This window comes from Anser anser, assembly GCF_964211835.1.
Source record: "Anser anser genome assembly, chromosome: 2".
Classification (NCBI taxonomy): Eukaryota; Metazoa; Chordata; class Aves; order Anseriformes; family Anatidae; genus Anser; species Anser anser.
In genome coordinates this window covers 44,617,985-44,645,622 of record NC_139721.1, presented here as the reverse complement: position 1 = coordinate 44,645,622, position 27,638 = coordinate 44,617,985, and the positions used below count along the sequence as shown (strand labels likewise).

Genomic DNA, 27,638 nt, shown 5'->3' with positions numbered 1-27,638 from the left:
TTTTAGAGCATCTCCTTGGCTGTTACAGTATTAAGTCATGAAAATGAGGGAAGAGGTCAAGTTAAGTTGGTGTCCAAAACAAAAATTAAGTGCCGTGGCTGAAATGCTAACACTGGAAACCTTCTAATATTAATAATGCTCTGTGGGGAGTTTGTGAGAGCCGAAGACAGGGGTCTTTATTTGGGCCTAATTCAACAAACTGAGATGTCAAAGCTCAGATTTTTTTATTTCTAGTCTTGCTTGCTTCTGTGGCTGAGGGAGGAGAGAGAGAGGCTGGACGTGGAGCTCAGTAAAAGGCAGTCTTAATGTGCAAGTCTGCCCGTGGGGTGCCCTGCACAGCCAGCAGAAAGCCTGCTGCTTGTCCCTTGAGCCCCAAATGGCAGCCGAGCTGCGATAGCAGCGGCAACCCTGCTCAACCATGCTGGAGCTTAATGTTTTATGTTACAGAAATACAGAGACGCGTTTTAGGGAGTGATGCATGGGCGAAAGCAGCCAGCACGGCTGCGTGTTCCTTCATCTGTTGTCACATGCTTGTTTACAACTGCGGGGCGAAGGTAGCTTAAAATAAACGTTGTCCCGTAGCCCAGCTCCGTGTCGTCACCTTTCTGCCACGGTCTCTCAGGCAGGAGCTGGGGCTGGGGCTGGGGCTGGCCGCCTGCCTGGCTCTGTCCCGTGGGCTCTGCCCTGGCACCCTTCCCTGTGTGCCCCGGGATGCTTGCACAGGCAGCGGCTGTGCCACTGCTCCTTCCCCAGGTGCAGTGCTGTGCACCTTCACGGTGCCTGCTCGGAAGGCTCCGTGCAAAGGGCACCGTTCCCGTGCGTAACGTGCGTGTGTCGGGTTAGAAGAAAAGGGGCGTAAAAACGGTGCGCGTCTGCATTTGGTTGTTGTGCAGGAGAGAAGAGCCAATGTGTGGCAAGGTCCTTGTCCTCTGCGTGGTGTTGCAGAGGGGGAGAGCAGAAAAGACATGTCGTAGTCCATCTCCTGAGCCACCGCAGCACCCATCCCGTGAGACAACACCCGGTGCTCCCCACGCCTTGCAAGCGGGCTGCATGAAGCGTCCTGCTAGCAAGCTGCCTGCTAGCATTGAGCCACTGCGTTCCCCCTGTTTAATCCCATCTCCCCTCTTCCCAGCCCTGTGCTGCTGCATCACAGCCACGAGTGGGGTCCTGGGGGCTGCTGTGCCCCCGCGAGGAGGGCTGCGGGGTGTTACAAAACCCCCTTTGTCGTGACGCTGCGCTCGGAGTGCATTGACGTGTTGCTCCAGCCCTTCGCCTCCCAGTGTATCTGCATCGGGGGGGGGGGGGGCAGCAAAGCTCTGGATAGGTCAATGCTAAATTAATTTGGTGACTTCATCTCACTAGCTAGTTGGATCCCGTCCCTGCTGAAGCTCCCCAGCCTGCCCACGCTGTTTTCGGGACTTAGAAGGCGGAAACGTCACGAGGCGGCAGCGGGTGCTGCAGCGGGGCTGCTGCTACCGGGCTTCTCCAAATTCATGCCTCAGGTGCCTGGCAAGCTGGGTGCCTGTGAGATATTTCCAAGGGTATTGTTTTTCCTTAATCGTGCTGTGTGATGATTTTTGCCCCTTCCTTGTCAGGGGAATGTTTCCCTGGTGTGACTGCTTGGCCTGTCCCCATCATTGTGCCCCACAGCTCAGGTGCTGTGGGCAGTGGGTTTAAGGACAAGCTCTCCTCAGCTGCTGTCGCTGTTTTCCAGTAAATCTGCATTTTCTCAAGCACTTGAGATCTACCGTCTGAAGCTATAACTACCCACCCGCCATCCAGTGGGAGCAGAAAGGTAGAAGGTTCATCTGTTATGCCTTCGGAGGCATCTGCAAATCCTTTCTCCATCACAGTGAGCATCTTCAGCACTGCTGTTACCTTTATGTTGTGTTACATCTCTTAGAAATCCTCTAGCTATGTTGTGATCAGCAGTGTACGCTTAGTAATCTGTTATTTTCTGTAGGAGATAAAAATACAAGGAGAACTAAAACTCCCACGTTTGTCTTGGTGAATTGAGACTTTGTTTCACGGATTAAATGTTTGTTTCCTCATCAGTTTTTCCAAGGTTTTCTAGTAACAAAATGATCATACATCTTCTGTATACTATAAGGTAGGTGTTTCTAATTGGCTTGGGCTTATTATATAACACAAGTCTGAGAACAATTTTTCTCTGAATCAATTTTCCTTCCCCACAATCCCAGCATCTATGGTGAAACACAGACTAGCTACCAGTGCCTGTTGTGAAAACTGTACAGGTTGAATGTCTGCCTTCGGGGCATCAGAGGAGCAATTCAAGCTTAAGATCTCCGAGTTGAAAGCCTTGCGGGGGAGGGTAATAACTGTAAGAAAAAGCAGTCGTATTTTTTTTTTAACATCGCCGCCTTGCCACGCTTATGTTCCTCCCATTCAGCCCACTTCAAAGGTTTTCGTGGTTCGCCATTAATAAAATGTCGTCTTAATTTGCAGTAGCATGATTTCATACTGGAATTCGTGCATCCTCTCACCCCCACGATAACAAGTGCCGGCTCAGGTGCAGCGCTGGGCTGTGTTTGTAACTGGGGGAGCCCACCTTTGGGGGGGGGCGGCCACTTCCGCGCGGTGTGAGCTGCTGCTCTCTGCCTGCCCTTTGGCAAGAAGACGTTTGTTCTGGTTAGGGTTCATTTGCGCATCAAAACTGATAGGGAGCCTACCAGGATGTGCAAATATTTCCAGCCAAAGTTAAGATATCTTGTAATTAATTGTTAATATTGTATTGTAGTTCTGGATGCCAAGGCAAATCCGGGGGGGGGGGGGGGGGCGAGTTTTAGTATTTATGTGGAGACGCGACATTACATTTTATACTGCCATACAGTTTCAGTGGCACCAGGAGGAGTGAAGGGATGAAGGCAGTCAGAGGAAAAAAAACATTGTTTATGCTATGAAAATATGACTCACAGATCAAAAATAATAATAAAAATATTTCAAGTGAGTCTGTGAATGTAGCTTGTCCTCCTCAGGTGCCCTAAAATATTCTAAGCACGAAAGTTATTTTCTTGAAACTCAAACTGTGCTTTTTGTTTGACTATCCTAATTTCATAACTGTTTAGTGAATAAACTTAAAATTATTTTGCAAAAAGCAAGCAGTAGGCAGTGTAATGGACTGCCAGTTATTGGGCCATCTCAGAGGTTTTGGCTCAAATCGTGTATATTGTTTGAGTACTTTTGTGTTTTTCAGATTTGGGGGAACTGAATGTCTGGAAAAGAACCAATGGTTTTCTGCCTCCCAGATAATATGGGTTTGGGGTTTCTTTTTACATTTTCTAAGGCCATATGTACCACAAAACACAATTACCACCGGTCTTTATAAGAGTTTTTCAGATTTGGGTCTAAACCAGTTCTTGAGACCCGTCATAACCTTTATGCAGGTCAGAAGATCCCAGCCTTTGCAGACAGCCTCTAACTTAAAAGAACAAAACTTTAAAAATGATGATAATGCACTAATCCAATCAGAGTAAATCTTTGTACTCTAACCTCACTTGCATTTAAACAGGGAACTGCAATGAGAACAATGCAAAATATGCTCTGTTTACTGTGTCAAATGGTAATACTGCAAGGTTCAAGCAATTGAAATGTACATGGATTGCTTCAGTCTTGTCTAGACTCTGTATCATGCTTCACAAATCATTTCAGGTCTTCAAATATGATGTATGTTGTGAAGCTAAAATCACATTCAGAGGTGAATGAAATCCCTGGATTATAAAATACATTTAACATGTCAGGTCTATCTAGTAACATGGGGACAGAGCACAAGGGATTTGACGTTCAGTATTTTGAAGGCTGTGAATTTCCCCTGATCTTACATCTAGAGGATTATTTTCCTTTTATTCTGTGGCAGAACTTCATTGTGATTAATCTTTAACTGTTTGAGTTTCCGACTAGACAGAGCCTTTATGTTGATTGCTACCAACTGCAGCTCAGTTACTGTTCTGATTTGAGGGAGCTGGTCATGGCCATTGAATGTGCTGCAGGAGTACAGCATAAGTCAAAAGGGAGAGTAAGAATTGGTAAAATGGTGCTGTGCCTTTGTGTTGTTTTTCTGTCCTCGAGACTCCTTACAGTAAAGACAACCTTGAGCATAATTGCCTGCTGATGATTATGGCTGTAGGCAGTGAATATTCAAGGTGTGTACAAGGCCTGGCTGCAAATCAGCTGCCATTTCAGGATTATATTAAAGGATGAATTTTCCTTCTGCAGCGATGTGGCTACTGAGGCTCGCAGGTTTCTTCCTTCAGGGATCCTTGTTTCGCAGCAGCTTTCACCTCAAAAGCCTTTCCATCAGAAGCTCGGGCAGTCGCTTTTAGCCGCATCCTCGCCTGTTGTATTTTCTGCTGTATTTTCTGCTTCAGCAGGTTTTGTTGTGAGAGCTTTTGTTCTGCTCGGAGTATCTACCCATCCTGGTGCTATCAGGCACCAGCTTCTAGAGGGCTCCTCTTTGAGCTGTCACACAGGCTTGCTATTGTCTTCAAAAACTTCTCATCGTACCTTGCCTAATCACACAAAACAGGAAAGCCAGGTGGGCTCGGAGGTGATCGGTATTTACTGTAGAGATAGAGTCCCTGCTGTAGTCCTTCCAGTCTCGCCATTCTTACTGGGTTGGCATAAGACAGCTCCTGCTGTCAACACCTGGTAGTTCCTCCCCTCTGACAAGCGGAGTAAATGTGCCTCTTGCAAAGCTGTCCTTAAGCACAGCTGGGTAACACCTTGTAACACCTGCAGTTATCCGTAGCTGGATGCCGTGTGCTGCATGTAATGCCTTAAAATATGAACCCTCCGTAGGGTGTAATGGTTGCCTTTGCACAAGCTGAGCCTGTGCCCTTCTGATTCAGGAAACTACTTAAGCATATACATGATTTTCAGCACCTAACTAATCCTATGAGCTCAGGTTTATGGTGGTTAGGCACGCAAGCATAAAAGTGTTTTTTCCGAAATGGCCTGGAGTATGCAAACACTCTCTTATGGCTTGTCCGTTCTTACTGAGGATTTTAATTTCAGTTTCTTTTAAGTATAAAAAAAAAAAAGGGAGAATCCTCTGTGGTTATGCAGCACTGTAACAGCTAGAGGTTTCTGACCTCTACCTGCGTGCTCTGAAGCAGGGGATGCGATGAGCTGGCCCCAGCCTGCTGTTGGTTACTGCAGGATTGCCAGGCATCTGCGTGGAAGGTGGAAGCTTAAAGGTTTCAGTGAGGTAGACGCAGTTTTAAGGCTTGTGTAAGCCTCATCACAGCCTTATGCTTGAGAGCCTTCAGTGTAAACAAGGGAAAGCCTAACAGCCGAAAACATAAATAATGTATTCGGAAGAAGCAGCGTTTTAGGACGTACAAACAACTTGTTCGCTACTTGGCTGTCCGCAGGGCTGTGGGTCTCCACCTGCCCAGCTGTCCTCGTGCGTCACATTACAGATGTTCGTCGCTGCTCCCAAGCTCGAGCAGAGTTTTCAGCATAGCTCAGCACACAGGGCACTGAGTCACCGCGAAAAGCCTGGCCCCAGCTGCGGATTTCAAGCACCGGGATTTTTGTCCATCACCGTGTATGGCAGCTCTTCTGCCTTTGTTTTTCTATTTTTTTTCTTTTTTGAAGGTCTGGCTGTGTGGCAAACAGGATATGTGTGTATCTGAGCACCGAATTAGAGCGTGCGTTCCGTAAAGGAAACCTTTCCTAGTGGTGTTTGTTTAAGTCGTGGCTGGAGAAGGGTGGGGGACAAAACAGCCAGGGACGTGGTGGCCTCTTCCAGCAGATGCAGCCATGGGACATTCAGACAGATGTTAGCAGGTTGCTGTGAATAAAGGCAATGGCATGTTACTGGCTTGTTAAACAGAAATTCTGATTCATTTTGCTTACTTTAAAATTGTGTTGATACCCACTCATGCGTACCTGTGTATATAAATGTAAAGCTGTTGTCTCTAACAAATAGCCTGAGCTTTTATTTGACCCACAGATCATAATAATTCCTTTCATTTGTGAGCACAGCATAAGTGATATTACAGATACCCTTCAGAGTAACATGATAAAAGCCACATTTGTTCACTTACTCACCGTTTCCTGACGTGGAGCCCTCCATCCCGTGTGGCAGGGAGCTTGTTTGCCTTCCTGTCACTTGCAGCAAGACAGGCATTTCTCTCCGCAGTTGCTTTTGGAAGAGTACGATGAGGGAATTTCTGCTTCCTTCCTGCATGTGCATTTCTTGATCTGTTTCACAGGATAGCCTTGCTGCTTTCACTGCCGGCAGCCCATGCTTGTTCTGACTTCTGCCTGGCCTAAAGAGGCCAATGAAAATTTGGGTGAGCTATAATGACAATTACAAAACCAGCGTAGCTTTATTTCAAATGCTATCTTCTAAGCATCTTTGGCTTCTTTAGAGTAGGTGGATTGTTCCCTATTAAACTGTTGGTTTGATATCAAACTCACTATTCTGAATCTTAAGTGAATGTTAAATTCGCTACTAAGTTGTTACTTGAACGGATTTTATAAACAATATTAAACATGTCGGTTTAGTAGTGACAGTGTTAGTATCTTTGTTAGTTTCTTATCTATACAAAGAGGCTGAAAATAATAGTGAAAAACATGTTTTAAATGATGTTTTAACCTTCAGATGGCATTAGTAACAAAGATGCTGTTTGCCTGTTCAGTCCCTCTTCCATCCCGATGTTGAGGCTAAGCTTTCACGATGAGCCACGATGTAGTTTGAGGAATAAAAAAGCACTCCCTGTTTCTAAAACTTTGTTCCTAGCTCTCAGTTCAGTCCAAGCACTTAATGTGTGCCAAGAAAACAGCCTTTGCTGAGTGTCACAGTGAGTTCAGCGCTGTTGGTACAACCGGTTGTGGTGTCCAGGAGCCCGCAGGAAGGCTGAGGGTAGTCAGGTTTCTTCCATACTTCAGAACAGAAGTGGGTCGAGGGGCAGCCTGGTTCTGAGTGAATTCCTGGCACTGCTGGCTATGTCATACCCTGACTATCAGAGCATGAATTTTTGGAGCCTGTTGTCTCTTACTGGCCTGTTTCCCACCCCCACCCCCTTTCTAAGGCAAATTATAGGGGATTTGGATCTCTTTGACATGCAGATGCAGACAATTTGAACAACCTTCTGTGCCTGTAAAAATCTGTTTTGTAGAAAGTTACCTATATTAGGAATTTTGTCATCTCGTTCTTTAATGCTATATATAATTATACACTTAAATGTTACTGAGTCAAATTTTATGCTGCTGTTTTCTTGTGTTTTTTGTTCTGTTTTTCTTTTTTGTACACTTTCTGAGGTTGCTCCAGCATACTTAAAAATAGATGGAGTTAACCTCTTGGTGTTGTCTGCAAAATTGTTTATCAAGCTTCAAACAGTTATATCTTTGCAAAATCTCAGAGGAAATAATCTGTGCAACTCTCCGATCCCACAGAGGAGGTCCTGCTCTCTTTCACTGAGAAAGAAGGTTGAGGTCTGCAGCGGGGTCAGCAGGGCTAGCACCAGAGCCAGCCAGTGAAGTGTGAGCTACGGGATGTCACTAGAGGCAAAGGTGTAGAGTCCTCGGCAAACCATTTCTTTTCAAGAATAATATTGCAAGTTTGTTGGCTATTTGATCATTTCTGAGACATGTCATACGTGGCTTGTTATTAGTGAACTTCCTGGATTAGTCTTGGGAATGTTATTTACTGTATTTATGAATGTTCTTGGCTCAGCTCTTCGAAAGTATTGACGAGATAAACATGAATACGCACATCTTTTCTCTGAGCAATGTCTTGCAACAGAAAGATATGGCTAGTGTAGAATGATAGGAAATAAAATTCAGTAAGATGCACTTGGGGACTGATGATAAATGCTACAATGAATTAGAACTACTTGCAGAAAAGGACCTTAATTAACTGGAGAGATGTATTTAAGGTGAAAATGTTTGAAATGATGCGACTATGCAGATACTCAGCAAAGGGCCCTTTTCCAAGGTCTTGAAATGTTGTCTGAACGTTGTGGAATTCTGCTCAGCTGTGCCGGAGAATCACTGCTGGCATGACCAGCAAATGAAGATCTGACTTTGCAAGAGACTTGAAAAATTGATTTGTTTAATCTAACCTACCTGGGCATTGGGACAGGCTCTGATTGCAGTCTGTAACATGTTATAAAATCAGCTCTGGGGACGAAAAGCCATTAGAGCTGGAGGATAATGCTGGCAGAAGAACAAATGGGTTTAAGCTGACAGGAAATGATTGTAAAGATTTAGAGAAATCAAGCTCTGAAACAGCTCTCCAAACATTCAGTTGGGGTTGCAAGTCTGAGTTACTTTCAGGATAGAGGTTGGTAGGATTTTAAAACAGATTCTCTCTGTGGTGTTAACTCTGTGACTGTTAGGTACTGAATTAATCATCCAAAAGGTCCTATCCCAGTCAGAAATAGGTATTTGAGCAAGTAGAACATTTTCTAGAAGTTATCTGAAAATTAAATGCAGATTTGGGAAACTGGATCATCGTGCAGTAGCAAAAACTAAGGCAGAGGTGTCAAATCACTGTATTTGTACAGCACGGCATTGAGAAATCCCAGGTTTCTGATTTCGTCTTTATATCTTTAGGCTATGTTTGACTCTTTTTGTTCCTCCTTTATTGGCTTTAAGGAGAATACTGTACATTTGTGAGTTATTTAAGTTCACAATGACATCAAGAGAAATGCACTCATAGAGTATAAGAGGACACAGTGTCATATATTGTCAAAGCATCAAAAATAAACCTTTCTCAGTAAAGGAGAGAAGGTTCTGCGCTGATGGAACTTTTCCTTGTTTCTTTGAATAAGAAGTCTGAATTCATTGTATCCAGAAAACAATTATCAAAATGTCAAACATACTTTTCTGTCCTTTTTCTTCTTAGCTGGGGAATGGCGGTCAACGTGTACTCTACCTCTATAACCCAAGAGACTATGAGCAGACATGACATCATCGCATGGGTTAATGATATACTAGCTTTAAACTACACAAAAGTCGAACAACTGTGTTCAGGTAAGAAAGTATTGCATGCTCTACAAATGTTTATTTAAAAACCACTTTAAAAGCCTGATTTGTTGAAAATAGATCACTTTTAGCTTTGACATAAAGCAGTTACTCTGTGAAAAGAGACTAATGTATGTACAAAGGAAAAGTTTTTGTGTGCATGTTAATCATGGAAAGATAAGGTGCCGTGAGAAAGCATAGCAAATGTGGAGGTGAACAGGACGAATGTAGCAGGAGATGCATAGAAGTAACAAAAAGGTTGACTGAGTAAGAAAAGAATACAGTGATAAGACTTTTTTAATGTGTTTTAAAGCTACTAGGGTGGTAACTTTTCAAACGTAGAGTGGACATAACTAAAAAGTGACATAGATTACTGAAAACCCAAGTGAGGGAAGTTCTCCAGAACCTGTTTCTTCCAGGTAAGGGTCCTGAAACCCTGCTGGTGTTTGCAGATGATCACGTGTATGACTGAAAAGAAAAACATAAGTTTGAGGAAATCAACATTTAACTGCTGTAAGGTGCTTTCAAAGTTTGCTAAGAAAATCTGCCTGTTTCTCTTTAAATGTAACTGAACTCTTGTAAATAAATTCAGTAATGAATGCTAAAAAAAAGAGTAATGGTTTGAATACTTTGGCCAGTTTGGTTAATCAGAGTGGAAATTACAAGATGCATGTTAAACAACAGGGTCTGTAACTAGCTGATGACTAGAAATGACACAGAGAAAGGCTGATGTTTTACTGAGAGTACAGATGCCCCTGGGGAGTGATTCTTTCTGATTTCCTGCTGTGATTTTTAAATTTGAAGATGTTTGTGTTGGAGGAGATCTAGCTAGATTGCTACTTCCAGGCAAATGACATGCTGGGAATATCTTACTTAAGAAGACAATGCTCTAAGTACATAGAACTGAAACCACATTACCACATTTCCACTATTTAGTGGTCCGGTTGAAATGCATAAATAGGGTCTTATATTCAAATGTGAATTTACCTACCATTCTGGGTAAAATTTCAGTCTCATAGATATTCCCTGAAAGGTTCAGAAAATCATTAGATGATGACATCCTTGTAGCATATTGTTTAATTATTTTTTAAAATCTCATCTGCAGAATCAGTCTTGCATGCTGAAATTGCACAATGACTATGAAACCAAGGCTGAAGAAGTGCAGGGTAAAGTGCGTGCAAGTAACTGATATAAAATGAGTAACTAAAGACACAGAACATGGGAAATAACCTTTCTGACAGTTACTAAGCTTGGAACTGAAATGTTGTACTTAGCCGTTGTTATATTTACGGGTCCGGAAGTTAGTCAATGTATTTTCTTTTTGTCAATTACACACAGAGGAAATATACGCATGGGTATGTGCACACGTGTGTGTTTATATAGGGGTATGTGTGTATATATATATATATATATATGAGGAGATGGAAAGATAGAAGAAAAGGGACATTTTCATCCTAAAATACCCCACGTTTGCCATTGTTTGAAACAGGAAGTACACTAGCCATGTTATTGACTTGTTCCTCCATAGCTATTTATGTGCTCTTAAGTAGCTGAAAGGAAGCTTTTGAAGTGAATTCTCCATCAAGTTAAATGTGTGTGGGCTTAAAAAAAAAAAAAAAAGAGGTAACCTAAAGGAAGTCTGATTATGCAGAATACAAGTTAAAGATGCTTAAGAGCCAGATTGAGATAGACTTCAGCAGGGCTGGGCAGGCAGGAGAAAAACATGGAAACTGTCACAAAAGCACTGTCCCATTTCATTGCACAGCTTCTTATACAACTGTTTCTGTGACCTCTAGTGAGGATTTTAGGGCATTCCTCAAGGGAAGGACTGAAAAAAGGTTGTTTCATTAAGAGCTCTTACTCCATCCTGCGTAAAATTAAATTTTTTCTTCCTTTAGAACTTCCTGGTTTGCATTAATTGCTGTTGTTACTTGATGCTTATGTGATGTTCATATCCTAGTGGGTCAAACCTGTAAACTTGAATTTCACCATTTGGTTTGATAGTCCAGATACGCATGTATTCTTACTTTCAGGTTGATGTTTGGTACAGTCGCCAAATGGGCTTTAATATCTCCTTATCTGAAGAAGTATTCTCCCCTGCTAGCACAGTGCCTTCTGTGGTACAGAGCACTTTCATCTCTGCATTGCTGAACTCTGCTAAACTCTAGTATGCTTTGGTGTCTGCGATGATCCAGCAGTCCTACTGACAGATATCCTTTCCACCTGAGACTGCAGTTGGTTTCTCACGTGCTGATGCAGGACATCTTTGCAGGGAGTGGGGAGAGAGAGAATTTGGGAATCTGTCTCTACTTAATTTAGTTGACCATGTAAACTGAGTGATTTATTTCACACACGGATAGTTTCAGTGTACTCCTAGTGTAGCAAGGAGTGTAGCTTCCTAGCAAGACGGAAGCTAAGAGGAGCAGTAGCAGAAGCGACTGGCCAGCTAGCTAGCAGAGCACCAGCAGGCACAGCGTGGACCAGAGCCTGGGAGCAGCCGAACTAATTCATTCTTCCTGGCATTCCTCTGGCTGATGCTCCTTAAAGTGTTGGCAGCCTTCATCCAGCTTAACGTTAGTTTCCGTAAAACATGAGCATTTCTCAGGGACTTCAAAGAGAAGGAATATGTGGGAACCTCTGTAACACTGTGAAGCGTTTCACAGCATTAATGGTGAACTTCAGAGCCACTGCAACTGAATTTTTATAACCCACTTTTAAGAAAAAAAAAAAGCATTAAGGTTTGTCATGCTGTGATATGACTATTCAGGTTTTGTTCATTTTTGCTAACAAGGAGCAATCGAAAGGCCAGAAAAAGATAAATGCAAGACCGCAAAGTGGGGCGGGGGGGTCGAGGGTGCTAAGTCTGGATGTAGAGCTCAGAGGCTTTACTTTTAGGAGGCATGAGCCATCTATATGCGCTGTACAGTCATCTTTAGCACCTGTCTGTGAGACCTCGCATGTGCCTACATTTTGCAGCCAGCCTAGCGATAATTTTGGTCAACCCAAGCTTGAGCAGTAAGGAATAATGTGACACTCTGCCTTTGCTGAGGACTTTATTCAGAGCTGAAAGGCATACCTAGAGCTTAACCTGATAGTTCATAATAAAGAAGAGACAGTCGGCCCTTCTTATTTTTCCTCATTGCCCCGGTGTGAAACAGCTTGGATAGTATGTGTGCAGGGGAAGTACCAGCCTGTTCCCCGACTGCCAGTCACAGGAGCAGAGCTAGGATGAGAGGTGGCAAAAGAAGAGGCTGGATTAGTCATAAAGCGTTTGTATTCTTCATGAGCCTTGTGTTTGTCCTTGCTAACTAGGCCGAGCAACGTGTAGTGTCCCCTGAGCTTTCTGAATGCCTGCTGTAGTTGTGATGTGCCAAAAAGGCCAGGTTATGGATGGATGCAGCACCAGAGAGCCTACAGTTAGTGTGCAGCTCCTCTGGTAATTTAGTTTTGACAACACAAGAGGGACAATCTCCCCAAGCATCTCTCAGTAAAACATTTCCTTAAGCTTTAGGTGTGTCATTTTGTCAGTTTTGGTCTCTGGGCTTGGCTTCATGGAAGATTGTTAGCCTGGAAATGAAGGTTATGATCCATATTTATAATTTAAGGCATAGTGTGCATTGCCTTTAGATGGGCAGTAGGCTTGGGAGCATTTAATTTGGTACAGCTGAGTGAAGAATGATAGAGGAAAAACTGAAACGATTTAATATATTAGGGCCCATGTGCAACACCCATATGCATGGGGAATAAGAGCTTCAAATGAGTTACGACACTTGTTGTTTCTTGGGAGTCATGCTATTTTTGTAATGAATACACAGTGGCTTCTTAAAAACAATTCTGACTAAATAGCTTATAACTGAATTTTCTTTACTAAGGCCATTTTTCATCTGTAGGGAATACCGAGTGAACTTGTTACAAGGCTTTTCAGGAGTGTTTGGCTGCTACATGAGAGTATATTCAAAATAAGAGTCAGCCAGGGGAACGTTGCAGGAGACTACAGAGGGCTTGCACATCACTTACAAAGAAATAACACAAAGTACACAAGCTATATAAATTATGAGCAAGGAAACTAGAAATGATAAATGCATATAGAAAAGAAAACGCAGCCTAAAGCGAAGTGTAATTTCTGTCTTAGCTCTGCTCATGCAAGCCTTTGAGGTGAAGGAGATTCAGAATAAGCCCCCCACCCATTTGAACATTCTCAATACAGTAATAAACTTGCAGATTGTTTGCTCTCCAGTGCATACAGACCTTCTGTCTTTCAGGATTTGTATGCAAGAATCAAGGATTACTGTGTTTTATCGTCTCCCTGACTTTTAATGAGTGACCATTCCATCAAAAGAGCATATGGTTCAGCATTTTGAAATTTTAGACTGATGCTTTTCTGGTTGTTGCAATTGGGTGTTTTTCGTGTGGCAACTTGTGTAGCTGGTACCATATCTCAATTGGTGTACCTCCTGTGAGCATACATGGGCACTGTATGGATGCGTTTTTTGGTACTCCACCCTCCATCTCAAAGCAAGGAGAGCGGTGTGCTGGCACAGCAGATGTCATTCTGCGTGTGGCATTGTGCTGCCTTCAGGGCTTGGGATTTTGGGGAGAGCTTCACACAGTCTCCGTGGGCTACTGTCCCTTGTGATGGCTGACATGTTGCAGCAAGGAGGGCTGCTCCCCTCTTCTGAGGGACTTACATGCACAGGATTTGTTCCATTTTTCCTGCCTCAGAATGTGTATTTTGCTCAGTGTCTGTATAAACCCAAGTATATTACTAAAATCTGCGTTACAGCACCCTGCTGGGGCATTTGGTGCCGGCACGGTTTCTGCACAGCCTCGTGTGTTAGTGCAGGCTGAGCCGAGCTGAAGCATCTTTCAGCGTTGTTTTTTCCAGTTTGCAACCTCACAAAGTCTGGGTCGCTAGAGCAGCTTGGAAACGTGATTAAAACATGACTCGATGCACTGTGAAACCAAGCCATGTTTCAAGGAACTGGCATGTTGCTCTGGGGTCCTGCAACACAGAGGATGCTCAGTGTAAATGACTCTGTAATGTCTTCCATATGATGTTTAGGATTAGAGGATATAATGGATGTTGATGATCGCATTTAAGATCGTTTCCAAAACTTTCTGGGGAAGCTTGCAAAACAGTGTCTTGAGACTTTCAGCCTATATATATATATATATATACCTATATATATATATATATATATATATCACAGAATTGAAGGGGTTGGAAGGGACCTCAAAAGATCATCGGGTCCAACCCCCCTGCCAGAGCAGGTTCCTTAGAGCAGGCTGCCCAGGTAGGCGTCCAGACAGGTCTTGAATATCTCCAGAGAGGGAGACTCCACAACCTCTCTGGGCAGCCTGTTCCAGTGCTCCGTCACCCTCACCGTGAAGAAGTTCTTGCGCATGCTGGTGCGGAACTTCCTGTGCCCCATCTTGTGGCCATTGCCCCTTGTCCTGTCCCCGCAAACCACTGAGAAGAGGTTGGCCAAATCCCTCTGTCTCCCACACCTCAGGTATTTATACACATTGATGAGATCCCCTCTCAGTCTTCTCTTCTCCAGGCTGAACAGACCCAGGTCTCTCAGTCTCGCAGCCTTTCCTCATAGGGAAGATGCTCCAGGCCCCGTATTGTCTTTGTGGCTCTCCGCTAGACTCTTTCCATATATATATATATATACACACACATATATTATATATAAAACATATATATTTCAGCCTATATATAAATTTAATGTTATTCATTAAGAATTCAGGAGGAATAGAACTTTAACAAGGCTTTTGCTTCTTTATCTGTTTAATTACTCAAAGTTGTCACTTGCCATTGCTTGCTTAATCTCCCCCCTTTTTAAAGAGCTTGTTAGATTTTGCCTGCTATGTTTGGTTTTTTTAGTCAAGATGGATTACACAGCTATTTTAAATTAAATGGGAACTATGTTTTCTGAAATTTTTCTGGTCTGCCCATTTCAAAATTAATGAATTCCAAAATAAATTATTACTAAAAATTAAGTATAAATTTTACGGAGCAGAGTTCTTAATGAGAAGCTTAGTGATGCACATATTGAAGAGAATACAAGCTTACACTGGGGAAACCTCCCTCCACTATCCATTATTTAAAATGATCACTGGATATCCTGGATTGCCTCCCACAAAAGTCCCACCTGCAGTGAGCAGAGTTTCCAAAGCAAACATCGTTCAGTTTCATGCATCTCTGTCCTGGTGGGGAAGGTCTGTAGGAGGTAGGTAGTTCTGGATGCTGTTTTCTGTGGCAGCGCTGCTCTGCAGAGCTGCTGTCTGCATGCAGGCACTCGCTGCCCTCACAGGAGCTCTGCTCCTGCAGCTCTTTGCAGGAGTGCAGGGCTGCACCCTAATCTGGATCACTTCTATTTAATTTTTTTTTAAGTGCCCTCCCAAGGCTTAGTGGAAAGAGCAAAGCTCAAGCCAGCATTGCTTCGCTGATGCACATCTGGCTTCTCTACCACTAAGGCAGTAAATTGCAGTGGGCTCGAACATTCACCAGGAAATGGGCTGCAATCCCTTAAATCAGTGTGTATTTTGTTTATTGGAGAAACAGAAGTTTGACCCATGTCCTCGGTCATACAGGTGTTGCTAGAAGTGCAGATACAAGTGGGAAGGCTGTGGCTCCGATGGAGCGCTCAACATGAGCTGTACCATTGCTTAAACACAGACAGGGCTATAGGTAACACAACTTTATAGGTAACACAACTTTAAGCTCGCAGACATGCCCAGCTTTTTAAGAAAAAATTGAGTGACATAATGGAAGAACATGTATTTGAAATCTAAATGAAAACACATACTCTAATACCTACATCAGAAACCTGTTGTGTTCCTACCTTTGTGTCACTTCCAAGGAAGCGATTCTAGGAAGTTGGAAGCAGAAGGTAAGCTCGCAGTGCTGCTGTACTGCACACAGTGGTTGTTGCTTTTGGTCTTTGCTTTTTTCCGCCATTTCTTATCAAAAATATTATGTCACGCATGCTCCTTGCAAGTTACTGCCCTTTTTTTGTTCCCTCAGCAACAGAAACACAGGGTGTGTGCATTTTCCCATCAGTGTTAGCAACCGTCGCTCTAGTGAGCTGAGGCACTTATGACTAACGTGCGTACAAATAATGCTGTATTTTCCAAATGCGTGCTTAGGTTGTTGCAACTTTGGAGTGAATGAATAATTTGAAGGAATTTCTGTCTAATGGGACAGGATATTTTTTTTAGATTATCTTAAAAAAAATCCTTAAAGCAAACAACAAATGTAATTACAGAAAAAGGTACAGTCAGTCTTTTTCACAAATGTAGTATTTCAAAAATAAGTGTCTGAAAATCAAACTGAGGCCCGGTTAAAACGCTTAAGCTTGAATTGCATGCTGGTTTTAGATCCAAATTTCTATTAAACGTTTCCAGCAAAATTCTAGTTTGGAGCTTAGTTTCTTCTGCTGTGGTTTTGACCTCAGGACTAAACTAACGCACCCACACACAGAGCCAGGCCCTGCCTTTTCACAGGCCCTTTGTGTTCCCACGTTGTCTGCTGTGGTTTTTTGTGACTTGCTGAGGTCTTGCCTCCATGTGGTGCAGGGATGGGGGGATGAACAAGGAGGGACAGGATGTGAAAGAATGACCTGACTACTCCTGTAGAGGGCAAATATTAACTTGGGTATGCTTGTGCTCATATTATAGTATTTCATAGTGTGCAAATAATACTGTGATTTTCATTTATAAATACATAAATATACCTGTTCAAAAAAGCAAGTATCTGGTCTTGCTCTTCAGCTGCAATCTAGGAGGTTTTCTGAGCAGAAAAAACTTGCAGTGAATGGTGTTCTCTTGTTTTTGTTGCCGTCTCCTTCAGTTTCCTTGTGATTGGAATAGTCAGAAGCAGAAGCGTCTCAGATTATCAAGAAAACACTAGTTTACATTTTTGGATGGATCAGCCTCAAGATGGGAGAGAGAAAGGAGAAAAAGGCAAATCTAGCCTTGACAACAACCTTTTCACTTCTTGCTTGGCTCTGCTGCGCCTGAATGCTGCGCCAGCAGCCCTGCCCCTCCTCTGCCCTCTGCCTGCCCAGGAAACCCACCAAAATGCCCCAAAACCCAGCGGCACAAGAGCTGGCTGGCAGTGCGGCCGGCCACACGCGGCCGTGCCTGAAGCCAGCGGTGCTGCCTGGCTTTTCCATCTCGGCCGCAGCGAAATCCCTCCCGAAGAGGAGGGGAAGAAAATGAGTCATAGTCCTCCCCTCGGACTGAAGCAGCAGCGTGGAGTGTGCCCGCCAGATTCAACGCTACCAAGACTCACCATAGTGACTTCACCCCGTTATTTTCCTATAAGTATTAAAAACGAGTCAAGTAGAACGGTTTTGCTGGTAGCCGGGCGTGCCAGCTGGATGGAGCAACCCTCCTGGGCTGCCGCCGCGCCCTTCACCGTGAAAGCGAGCGTGGAGTTCCCGCTCGCTAATTGTGTTTGCGAGTTGGTTTTGGCATCTGGCCCCTGAATATCTCTTGTAATTGGTGGCTGCGTCAATATTCTGGATGGAAAAATGGAAGGGGTTTTGCGCAGGGATTCAGAATTGCTTGTTTGCTAATACGGAGTAGGAGGGTTTTAACATCGACGTGTCTCCCACATTCAGTAATCTCTTCTGCAGTGCCACCACCTTTAGTTTTCATCTGTTGTTTGAAGAGATTTCAAACTATTTCTTTTTCGTGTTTGCTTTTTTTTTATGTATACAAAAGCTTTTTTTATGTATACAAAAGTTTCCTGGTCACAGAGACAGAAGTACTCTGAGAGCAGTGTTGGGCAGGTAGTCTGGTGCAGAGATTTGTTAGGTTTAGGGTAAGGTTTTCTTGGTTCTGTTTTTTTTGGGGGTGTGTTTTTTTTCCAGAAAATGTAGGGAGGTTTTTTAAATCTTGAATAAAACATAATGGCATAAAAACCCATTTGTTCATGTAAATTATGCAAGAGCTATCTGTCAGAAGCAATGACATCGTTACCTCTGCTGCAGTTCTGTATGTTATGTTAAAGGTATTCCTTTCCCGGGCAGCTGCATCGAAACATCAGTTGCACAGTACATTGAATAGACCTAAAGTGCTGCCCAGCATGCAGAGGACCGCGTGTCTATGTGCTGTGGCTGTGAGGCGAAGGCACTGCAATCTTGCATAACTTCCACAGTCCTGCTTTTCCTGCTGCCTCCGTGAAATCTCAACAGTTGGCAGCGTAGAAAGCAGTGTCCTGGTTCTGCTGCGCTGGCATCCTAATGCAGGGTGACAGCTACAGGCTTTAGGGGGCAAAATTCTAAATAAATAATGCCTATATGATATTAAGTGTATTTCTGTGTATATAGAGACATCTTTGATGTCTAAAATCAGGTAGTCCCAGTTAATTCTTATGATACATTTAACTTTCTCTTCTGCCGTTTGGGAGTCACAAAGAGTTTCTTTGGTCTTTCTGTAGTTGGTAGTGTTCAGTTCAGTCTGTATTTGTATGTTGCCTCTGCACTTCAGGAAGGAGCATTTTAATAAATTGCGTTTGTCGATGTAATAAAATCCTCCTGTTGGGGAAAGAGTCTGGCAGCAGGCTTCATTATTGTGTGAGACCGGGTGTGTACTGTCACGTGGATGTATGCCAGTGTTTTCTGCCCTCGAGCGCTGTGCAGACCCGGGACCACCTCCTGGCTCACAAAATACAGAAACAACCGTCTGAATGAGGAAAAGAAACACAAGGAAACGTCTTAACCAGAGTCTTTAAACCTAGTAAGAAAGACTCTGTCTAAAGGCAAGCAAATGGAATTTGCATTACGGGCAGGAGGAGGAAATCTCATGTGAACATTTTAGGCTTCTAGTTCTCTAAAAGGATATAGATGAAAGGTTGCACAGTGCATTTTCAAGACCTCCAGGCAATTATTTAGATATCAGAGTAAAGCTTATAATTGGGATATGGGGGGGGGATGAAAGGGCAGAGTTAGGAATAGATTCAATTTATAACATGAAATGATTGCATAATAAGCCTTTTGCATGAAATTAATCAGTAATAAATGTAGTCAAGCCATGCACTATCTGTATAACTGTAGTTTTAATTGTAATGTCATTTTTCTGTTGCTCCATATTTGCTAGTTCCCTTCCTAAGGATGAGGTTTGAATAACTAATTCTGTTTATGTAGCTTTATATAAGAAGATGCAAATTTTGTCATCTGATGTTTGTAGTTTGCCAGAAGGGTTATTTTTCTTTAGGGAATATCTTACTTTTGATTTCTAATCATATCAAAACCATTGCAGACAGTTAAGTACAAGGTGTCCTTGGAAAATCAGATATTTTTGACAGTTTTCCTCCACAAAGCTAGGCAAGATTAAGAGATTTATTTTTTTTTTAACGGAAGTGGTTTTCAGCACTATGGCTTGATCTTGTTAAGTCCCCAATCAAATTTCATATCAGTATTTTAAGGAATGTTTTTGGACTCTGCTCTTATTCTCTGTTTCTCTTTTGGGGAAATTACAAGCTCTGTAACCCTTTATACGATGCTTGAATGGACGCAGAATGAGAGCTATCTGATGTATAAAGTTGGTGCTGTCGAAACACATCCAAACCCATGGAGAAAAATGTGTTAGTTTCAATTATTGTTGCCACTCCTGTAAAACCGCACAAGACAGGTGTCCAATTTGTTAATTGGATTTCTGCATGAGCAATAAGCAGAGTATTTTTTATAAAATAGTTCTCATAGGTGAGCTTTGGACACTTAAGTTTATTGAAACAGATTTGCACTAAGAACACAAAAGTCTTTCTGTGGAAGTGAAATTTAACTTGTCGTGAGCATTCAGGTGATGATTTACGTGGCCTGTGTGCTCAAGTGGAGACCTAACACCCTCGACAACCCCATGCTTCAGAAATGGGCTTTAGTGAATCTTTGCTGATTATAAAGCATTTGTGGACTAGAAAACTCTCTTCTGAATAACTGAAATTGGTTTTACTTTGATTTCCTTGAACGTTTTGAGCCTTAATTTCCAAACACTTCAGTTAGTCAACAATAAAGACTTATTTTGCAAATGATAATGACATGATAATGTTGTAGGGGGAAGATCTCTACGTACAAGGTAAGACTATCCCTATTAGCTGTAGTCAGTATGCTGTTTAGAAGTTCTTTAGTGTCACTCCGTGCTGGATTGGTTATAGATACACACCCCTACCTACTAATATATAAGTTCAGATAGGCTTCAAAGTTGAACTTAGCGACCTTGTTTTTTTTAAGTGAGAACTAAAGCTGGCAGCCCAGCTTCTGAAATTAGGGGCAGTGGGTGGACTGTGCTAAAGTCTGCTTATTTAAATGCTTTTCACAGGCGATAAAGATCAGTAACGAAGCTTGTTTTTAGAGGGGGTGAAAACGACTAGTGTGCTTTAGCAAGCTGGAGCTTTGCAATTTTATTTTAAATCATGGTTTGATGTAATCTTGAATGATTGCCTTGGACTTGATTGGCACTAGTCTATAGGATTGCTTCCAACTTCAGTTGCCAGAAAAAATAAGATCTTGGCTTGGCTGAATTCAGGGGGCTGTGAAGTTTGAAGGAGCTTATTAGGAGATTTCCATTCTGACTGTGATCTTCTCGCTGTATGGACAGTCCTACTGTGTACAGGGACTCCAAGAACATCGGTTTTAAATAGAAGAAAGATTCATTTTGCATTAGTCATGGTGGTTCTTCAGTTGTTGTACAACAGTGCTGCATGCATCCAGAGTGAATGGAAAAACTCCACGGAGTGAGTATGTCACACTGTTCATCATACATTAGACAAGTAGATCTTGGGTGCATAGAGTTGAACAACCACAGCAGAGACTTATTCAGCACGGTTGCTTTCTGCTCATGCTTTCTGCTAATGACATTAAATGCCGCTTGGTCTTAGCTGGGTGCATCTGGATTAATGTCAATGCATTCTCTTGTTACAGGAGCAGCATACTGCCAGTTCATGGACATGTTGTTCCCAGGGTGCATTAGCTTGAAGAAAGTAAAGTTTCAAGCAAAGCTGGAGCATGAATACATTCACAACTTCAAGCTTCTGCAAGCATCGTTTAAAAGAATGAATGTGGATAAGGTAGGCATTCTGTGTTTGTATTTCAATCACTTCAAGCTTCACAAGCTGTATAAGCTGGGTAAAGTCAATAAATAGGGGAAACAAACTTCAAAGCACTTAAGTCCACTTCAGATTTTGACTGGAACTGGAGTTACAAGTTGTATGTGAAGATGTTCCTGATCTTTCATCATCTGAAAAGGGTATTTGGGCATGAGGGAAGAAATTTGGCGTGCTTCATTTAGATACAAAGTGAAAATTGAGTCCATGTGTCTGCTGAGGAATAGTAGAGCCTACCTCATTATTTCTTAATATCAGAGACCCTTCTGAGAAAATACCATCTGTTGGAAATTCTTTGCCATCATTGAACACCAGAACCTTAATTTGAGATACCGTAAAATTACTGATGACCTGAATTTCCAACAAAATTACTTGGAAATATGCTGATCTTATAAGTATTCCATGTTTCTTGTCCAAAGCTGGGTTTAAGGAATTTCAAGTATTCAAGAGCTGGAATATTTACCCAGTGATTTGGTAGGTTGGCCCGCACATGTAATTTTCTAAAGTTAAGAATGGAGGTCTCTTAGAAATGGTTGTTGTACAACCATAAGGAACTGGATTTGTGCTCAACTTTGTGAGTTTGATGAACTCACAAATATAAATTACTGTGCTGATAAAAATGAATAATGAAAAATCATGTTCTCATACTTTAGTTTTAATGAGGTGCCTGTATATCACTTTAGGATTCTGCACTGTTGCCTTATTCTGAAACTTAAACAGCCTTATTAGAGAGTCCCTCAAGACTTTCATAAAGCAGTGGAAAACCCTCATTATTTCTTGAAAAGTTGTGGGTGTTTCTATTTACAGTATGATTTGACAGTGAAGCATCAGAAGGCCCAATAAAGTTGAACACTGTCAATTTTTGTATAGGCAGAAAACTTCCTCTACTCTGTCAATGCAACATTAAAAAAATACAATTGGAACAATGAGGAAAAGATATACAAAATACTATGTGAATCTTTATAGGAGTATCATAGACTTACAAAATGCTTTATTGTTGTCTTAGTCTTGAAGACAAAATGAAAATTAAAACAGCTTTAGGTACCCTTTTTCCAGTTGAAATTTGAATGCATTCAAGAGGCATTAATATTTAACCAGGCTTTTTAATCAGCTGTATGGATCAAGCAAAGCAAGGTAGTCATCCTTCTTCAGCATTCCCTTTGGTAGTCCCTGCCTGCCCACAACATCTGGGAAGCTTGCGCCTCCTGCAGAGCATTATAGAACTACCTCCTTACACTGTAACACTGCCGCAAGTCACCTCTTGGAAGCTTCATTTCTATGAAAAAAATGTAGGGCATTGATATGGAGACATCCCCATAGCCTCTCTTTTGTCTTACTGAAAGTTTATAGGCATTTTAGTCAACCTTTTCAGGTCAACAAGCTATTCTATGTATAGCTATATATGGAATGGAAAAAAATTACAAGGTTAAAACCTCAGGGTTAGTTCATATGATGAACATGTACTGCCAAAACGTAGGTTGGTTTGAATTTCAGCATGTCTTGGAAAAGCTGCTGGGTTTTTGTAGTACAGAGTACAACAGAGAGCAAGGAACTTTGTCTGGACCTTTTGAAGAATTGTTCACCATTAGTTTGCCCAGCTGAAGCAAATCTATCTAAAAACAGAAATCCCCACTTACTTGAGTAGAGTGCTACTCCAAGAACAGCTTCGTTCACAAGGGCTGTTGCTGCAATAAGAAAGGAGTAACTCTGTGGCAGAGCAGTTTTAAAGGCTTGCATATACCATGTAGCTACTTCAAAGGCTGGGTCTTCATTTTATTTCACTTTTATTTCTCATTAAGACCACTTGCAATTCCAACATAATTTGCTTTCTTTTAGGAAGAAAACTGTGTCAGAGGAATATATGCTGAAAGAGTTAGAAGTTTGGGGTGTTTGTTTTTTTTCAAATAATTATGTGTATTAACTTAAAAATGGAATGACATTTTACTGGAACCTTTATTCTAACTTCCAGGTAATTCCAGTGGAAAAACTGGTCAAAGGGCGCTTCCAAGACAACTTAGATTTCATTCAATGGTTTAAGAAGTTCTTTGATGCTAACTATGATGGAAAGGAATATGACCCTGTGGAAGCTCGACAAGGCCAAGACGCTCTTCCCCCACCAGATCCTGGTGAACAGATCTTTAACCTGCCCAAAAAGTCTCACCATGCAAACTCTCCCACTGCAGGTATTTTGCGTCATAAAGAATTCCATTTCTGTCTCTGAAAAATGACTATAAACTGTGACCCATTTTAACTAAATATTAGAAATTATTTCCTTGTGTGCACAGGCCATTCTTTGTGTGTTGTCATAGGATTAGCATCTGACGTAGCAGAAGTTAACTTCTCATGTTGCTCTCTAGTTTGGCCCAGTTTTATCAGCTGTAGGGCCTCCCCCACTGAACCCTTGATATAAATTTTGTGGACTCTAGTGGTGTCTAATGATGGAGAAAAAGGCTTTTAAACTTCTCATTGGTGATGGTGTGGGCACGTATATTCAAGAAAAGGATATGGGGAGTGCTCTTCTCACACTATTCCACCCATACAGGAAATTGGTAACAGGCTGATTTTTAATTTTATGTTGTCAAAATCCTAAGTGTGGTCTAGAAAGAAAATATATAAATTGTGCTTTCATACATGCTTATTGCTCAGGTACACTAGTCCCCTTTGTAACCAACAAAGCTCTTTCTTGAAGATAAGCCTATCTTCAGACATTTTGCTTTGTGTTTCGGCAACAGGACTAAACAACTAAGCCTGATCTTTTGTATTTATGTAATACGAGCACTACTGGTCACTAAACAGATGCTGTTTTTCTTGGTAGCTGAGAGTTAAGTGAACAAGAGAACAGATAACTTTTTTTTTATTAACCACTAAACAAGTGGTGCTGGGGTTGGTTGCCTGGAGATATGTAGGTTCATACACACAGAAGCACACATGTATGCACACTTAATTCCTTTATTGATGTGTCCTGGGTTTACCTTATTCGTGCTAACCCAGGCAATAATGATTGATTTTCAGTTGGCATAATTCTGTGACCTGTCTTCTCTCATGGGCTCAGATATAAACTGGTGCTGGCAAAAGGGGCAAGCAACCTCAGTTTTAGACTGGCTTAAGCTCTGGAATCATACACAGATTTCCCCGTTCTGCTCTGATCATTTCTGACGTCAGTGGTGAGCATGTTTGGCCAGCTGCCTTCATCTCCTTAGTGCTCCCAGTAAGTGGAGCACCAAATAGTGGGCCAGTGATGCTCTGAGTTTCTAAAGTTCTGTTTTTAACATCTTTGTTTTGCATTATCTTACATCTAAACTTTTGAATTTCAGAACTTGCTATGGTATAATTTCCTGTGTGGTGTCTTGAAACAACAAGTGCTAATATCATGGTGTGGTCCATTTGAGAAATTGGAAAATATAGATTTGTATTAAAAAATATGTTTAAGTCATCTTGCCAATGGTTTGTTTTTACTTAAGTCACAAATACATCATCCAAATTAAAGCTGTGGAGGTGACAATCCTAGAGAAATAGAATTGCTGTTGGAGTGGAAGCAGCCACTTGATTTGGATGTTAATGCAATGATCTCATGTCCTATTGCTGGTTGTATAAGCAAGTCACCATACCTTCTGCATGGAGTAGGACAACTGAGATGATTTCTGTCAAGATTTTATGGTTGTGGAAGTTAGCTTTTTCATGGAAAGCTGCCTTGTTTATTTAAGTATTAAATTATTAATTTAATTATTGAACAGAATTATGATAGGAAGGACACTAGTAGGTTTTTTGAGCCAGGGAAGAAGGGTATAGAGTTGCATGGGGCTAGGTGAGGAGTGTTCTGTCTTTTATTGCTTCTTGTGTTGAACAGAACTGTTTCAGTTAAGTGTCAGTCATGGGTTTATTCAATTTCCAGTTGAGCGTGTTTTAATTTCACTGATGTATTGTGTCTTCGTGTCTCACCTCACATCATCTTGTCGCCTGATTGCTTAAAAGAATGGGAGCCCTTGCAGGGTGCCTGTTGACATAGGACGCTCAGGGAGGAGGGCTCTTTGCATCCGCAGGCTCGTGTGTGCCTCAGCTCCTGCCGTTTGGGGTTCAGCTGGTAGGATGTGGGAGCAAGTCCCAGGTAGCTGAGAAATGTTCATCAAAGATGTGCTTCTGTACCTCTGTCTTGTGCATGCACGTGTGCACCTCAGTGGAAGTGAAGTATTCACTGCAGTTGTTATAGGAACTGTAATGACACTGCACGTGTGCATAAAACAATCTTAATTTATACTAAAAAGGCAAAAAAATATAAATTCTTCTGAGTTCTACAACAACTGAATTGTCTTCCCCATCTGGAGTTTCATCTTCCCCGATGATACAATCACAAAGAGGGAATGTTATGTCCACAAGTAAGTGCAACGTCAGGTGGCATAGTTTAAATAGCTATCTATAACTTTAATGCCGATTTATTTTGTTACTCCACAACCCTGGGTTTTCAGTGAAATGGCTGAGGTTTTGGGCACAGCTCTATTTCCACTGACTTTGTTGTGGGAGCAGTAAACATTGTGGGCTCCTTGATGTAACAACCTCTTACACCAATGTGGCAAACGGTTGCCAGCATCAATTGCAGTTTGCCACAGTAGCTTGCCTCCATTTCTGTACGTTTTCTTTATGCTATTTTTAATGTGTGATTTGCTTTACTTTACCAGTGATGCTTTGAAATTGTAATGAATTTCAGATCATTAACAAAACAAAAAGATGCAGTAGTGCTATAAAATTAAGAAACCAGCAGATCTTTTAACATAATCCAAAAGTTTTTTAAACAGCATGCAGCAGACACACCTACGTGTATGCATCTTCTGTTTAGTGTCAGGAGCAAGTAGACATATGGGCACTCATTCACATTGTGTTTTTGTTTTTGTCCCTGACCTTTAAATACGCCTATTCCAAATTGTTGTATATACATATTTAAGGGAATAATATATTTAGCTGCTAGTTATTTCACGTGTGTTTCGGATGATTCATACTGTTCCACGGAAGAGCTATTCCAGTGCTCTTTGCCAGAGCTTTTGTTTTTGAGTGATTTAGGAGGTGCTAATCTCTCTCATTATTCATAACTGGGGTTCTAGCACCGTCCTTTCGGAGGTAGACTAAGATACACGATTCAGTTACCAAAAAAGTGGTCAAATCCCTAGAGAGCACTCTGAAAGCTTACCCTAATATGGTAGCTGTAATGAGTTAGTATTATTTTGGGTGTTTTAATCTGACACTAAAGCTTGACAGACCCCCTGTGTCTGGTAGCTGCTTTCTGTACCTCTAGGTGAGTATTTACCTGCAATCTCTGCAAATGCCAAGCGTGGCCTTGACTTCATTTTTCAAGGTGCTGTTAAAACAAAGCAGAACTTGAGAAGTCTGAAAACACACCAATTCTTGTGCTAATCGGAGAGCACACCTACAGCCATTTCGCTACCCCTTCCAAAGGCACTCAGCCCAAAGAGTCAGCGTGTGTCAAGGGTAGCACAGCTCGGAGATGGCAGCGTAAATCATCCCCCCCCCACAGCTGATCTGTGTGCCACCCTCGTGCTGCCTCATCTTTCTCAAGAGACAGACAATTTCTTGAGGAGCTGGCAGTGATGTGGAGGACGGATGGCTTTGGTAACGCGTATTTTCTTCTAGAAACAGCAAGGGGTAACAGGTAAATGCAGCTCCTTGCTGGGGGGGATGAACGAGTTTTCGTCCTTTGCGGAGGGGAACCAGCAGCACAGCCCACCCACGTGGGCTCTCTGCCAGCAGTGCCACAGCTGCTTTTGGGTATGATGCCATCTGCCAGCCCTGAGCCTTTGGGTGTCCTACAGCTCCTGCTTTTCTCTAGTGCAGTGCTAAACAGCCTACAGATGTAGAGTCACAATTATGGTAAGGGATTAAAATGTTCGTGCTGGCTCTAATCCTCCCTGTAAGGGGGGGAAGAAAAGGCAGGGGGGGCAGAAAAGCTTCATCTGACCAAATTGAAAATTTTGATCCGGTCATCAGGATTTTAGCTAATGGCTTACGTAAGCCTTCCTGTGTATCGGAGCGAATCTCCACAGAGCACTGCTTTTTGCAGGGTATGGAGTGTCAAAAATATTTGGGTAAAAGACAGCTCGATAAAATTATTTACCTATAAGCTAAAAATGTGAGAGGTCCTTAGGTCTGAAGGCTGCTTGTCTTTTTATTTTTGAAATATTCTGTGAGAGCAGGATGACTAAAGCAGAGCTGGAAAATACTGGCGGATCACATGAGAGCTAAAAATAATCGTGCTATGACAGGGAAAATAACCAGGGCAGAATGAACTGTTTGTACACGGATGCTATATATATATATGTGTGTGTATGTACGCCATCGAAGAGCCAGTTACGCAAGAAAAATGCCACTGTCCTTTAGGGAAATGGTATACCCTTAATTTGCAGAAGTGCTGCAGATTAATTTTGAGGGGTAAAAATATTCAACAAAACCAGTCTTTACTGTAGCAGTTGGCGATATGATTAAGTGTCCCGGGGGACCAGAGAGCTCATTCCAATGCATTTTT

The 27,638-nt window shown here is 42.1% G+C and overlaps 1 protein-coding gene and 1 long non-coding RNA gene across 7 annotated transcripts in view; both read left to right on the top strand.

Annotated features, from left to right (window-relative positions):
- The window catches only part of MAPRE2 (microtubule associated protein RP/EB family member 2), a 100,308-nt gene that overhangs the window by 50,403 nt on the left and 22,267 nt on the right, over positions 1-27,638 (top strand). For 5 of the 6 annotated variants that reach the window (XM_083823438.1, XM_083823434.1, XM_083823436.1 and 2 more), the window contains 3 exons: positions 8,876-9,003; positions 20,928-21,073; positions 23,079-23,292. In XM_083823438.1, the coding sequence (XP_083679564.1) occupies positions 8,883-9,003; positions 20,928-21,073; positions 23,079-23,292 (481 nt within the window). In that variant the 5' untranslated portion in view covers positions 8,876-8,882. The remainder of the gene's footprint in view (positions 1-8,875; positions 9,004-20,927; positions 21,074-23,078; positions 23,293-27,638) is intronic. The other variant, XM_083823439.1, reaches the window with a different exon arrangement.
- LOC310893925 lies at positions 16,024-17,719 on the top strand. The gene is made up of 2 exons (XR_014579412.1): positions 16,024-16,108; positions 16,853-17,719. It is a non-coding gene; the product is annotated as an uncharacterized lncRNA (long non-coding RNA).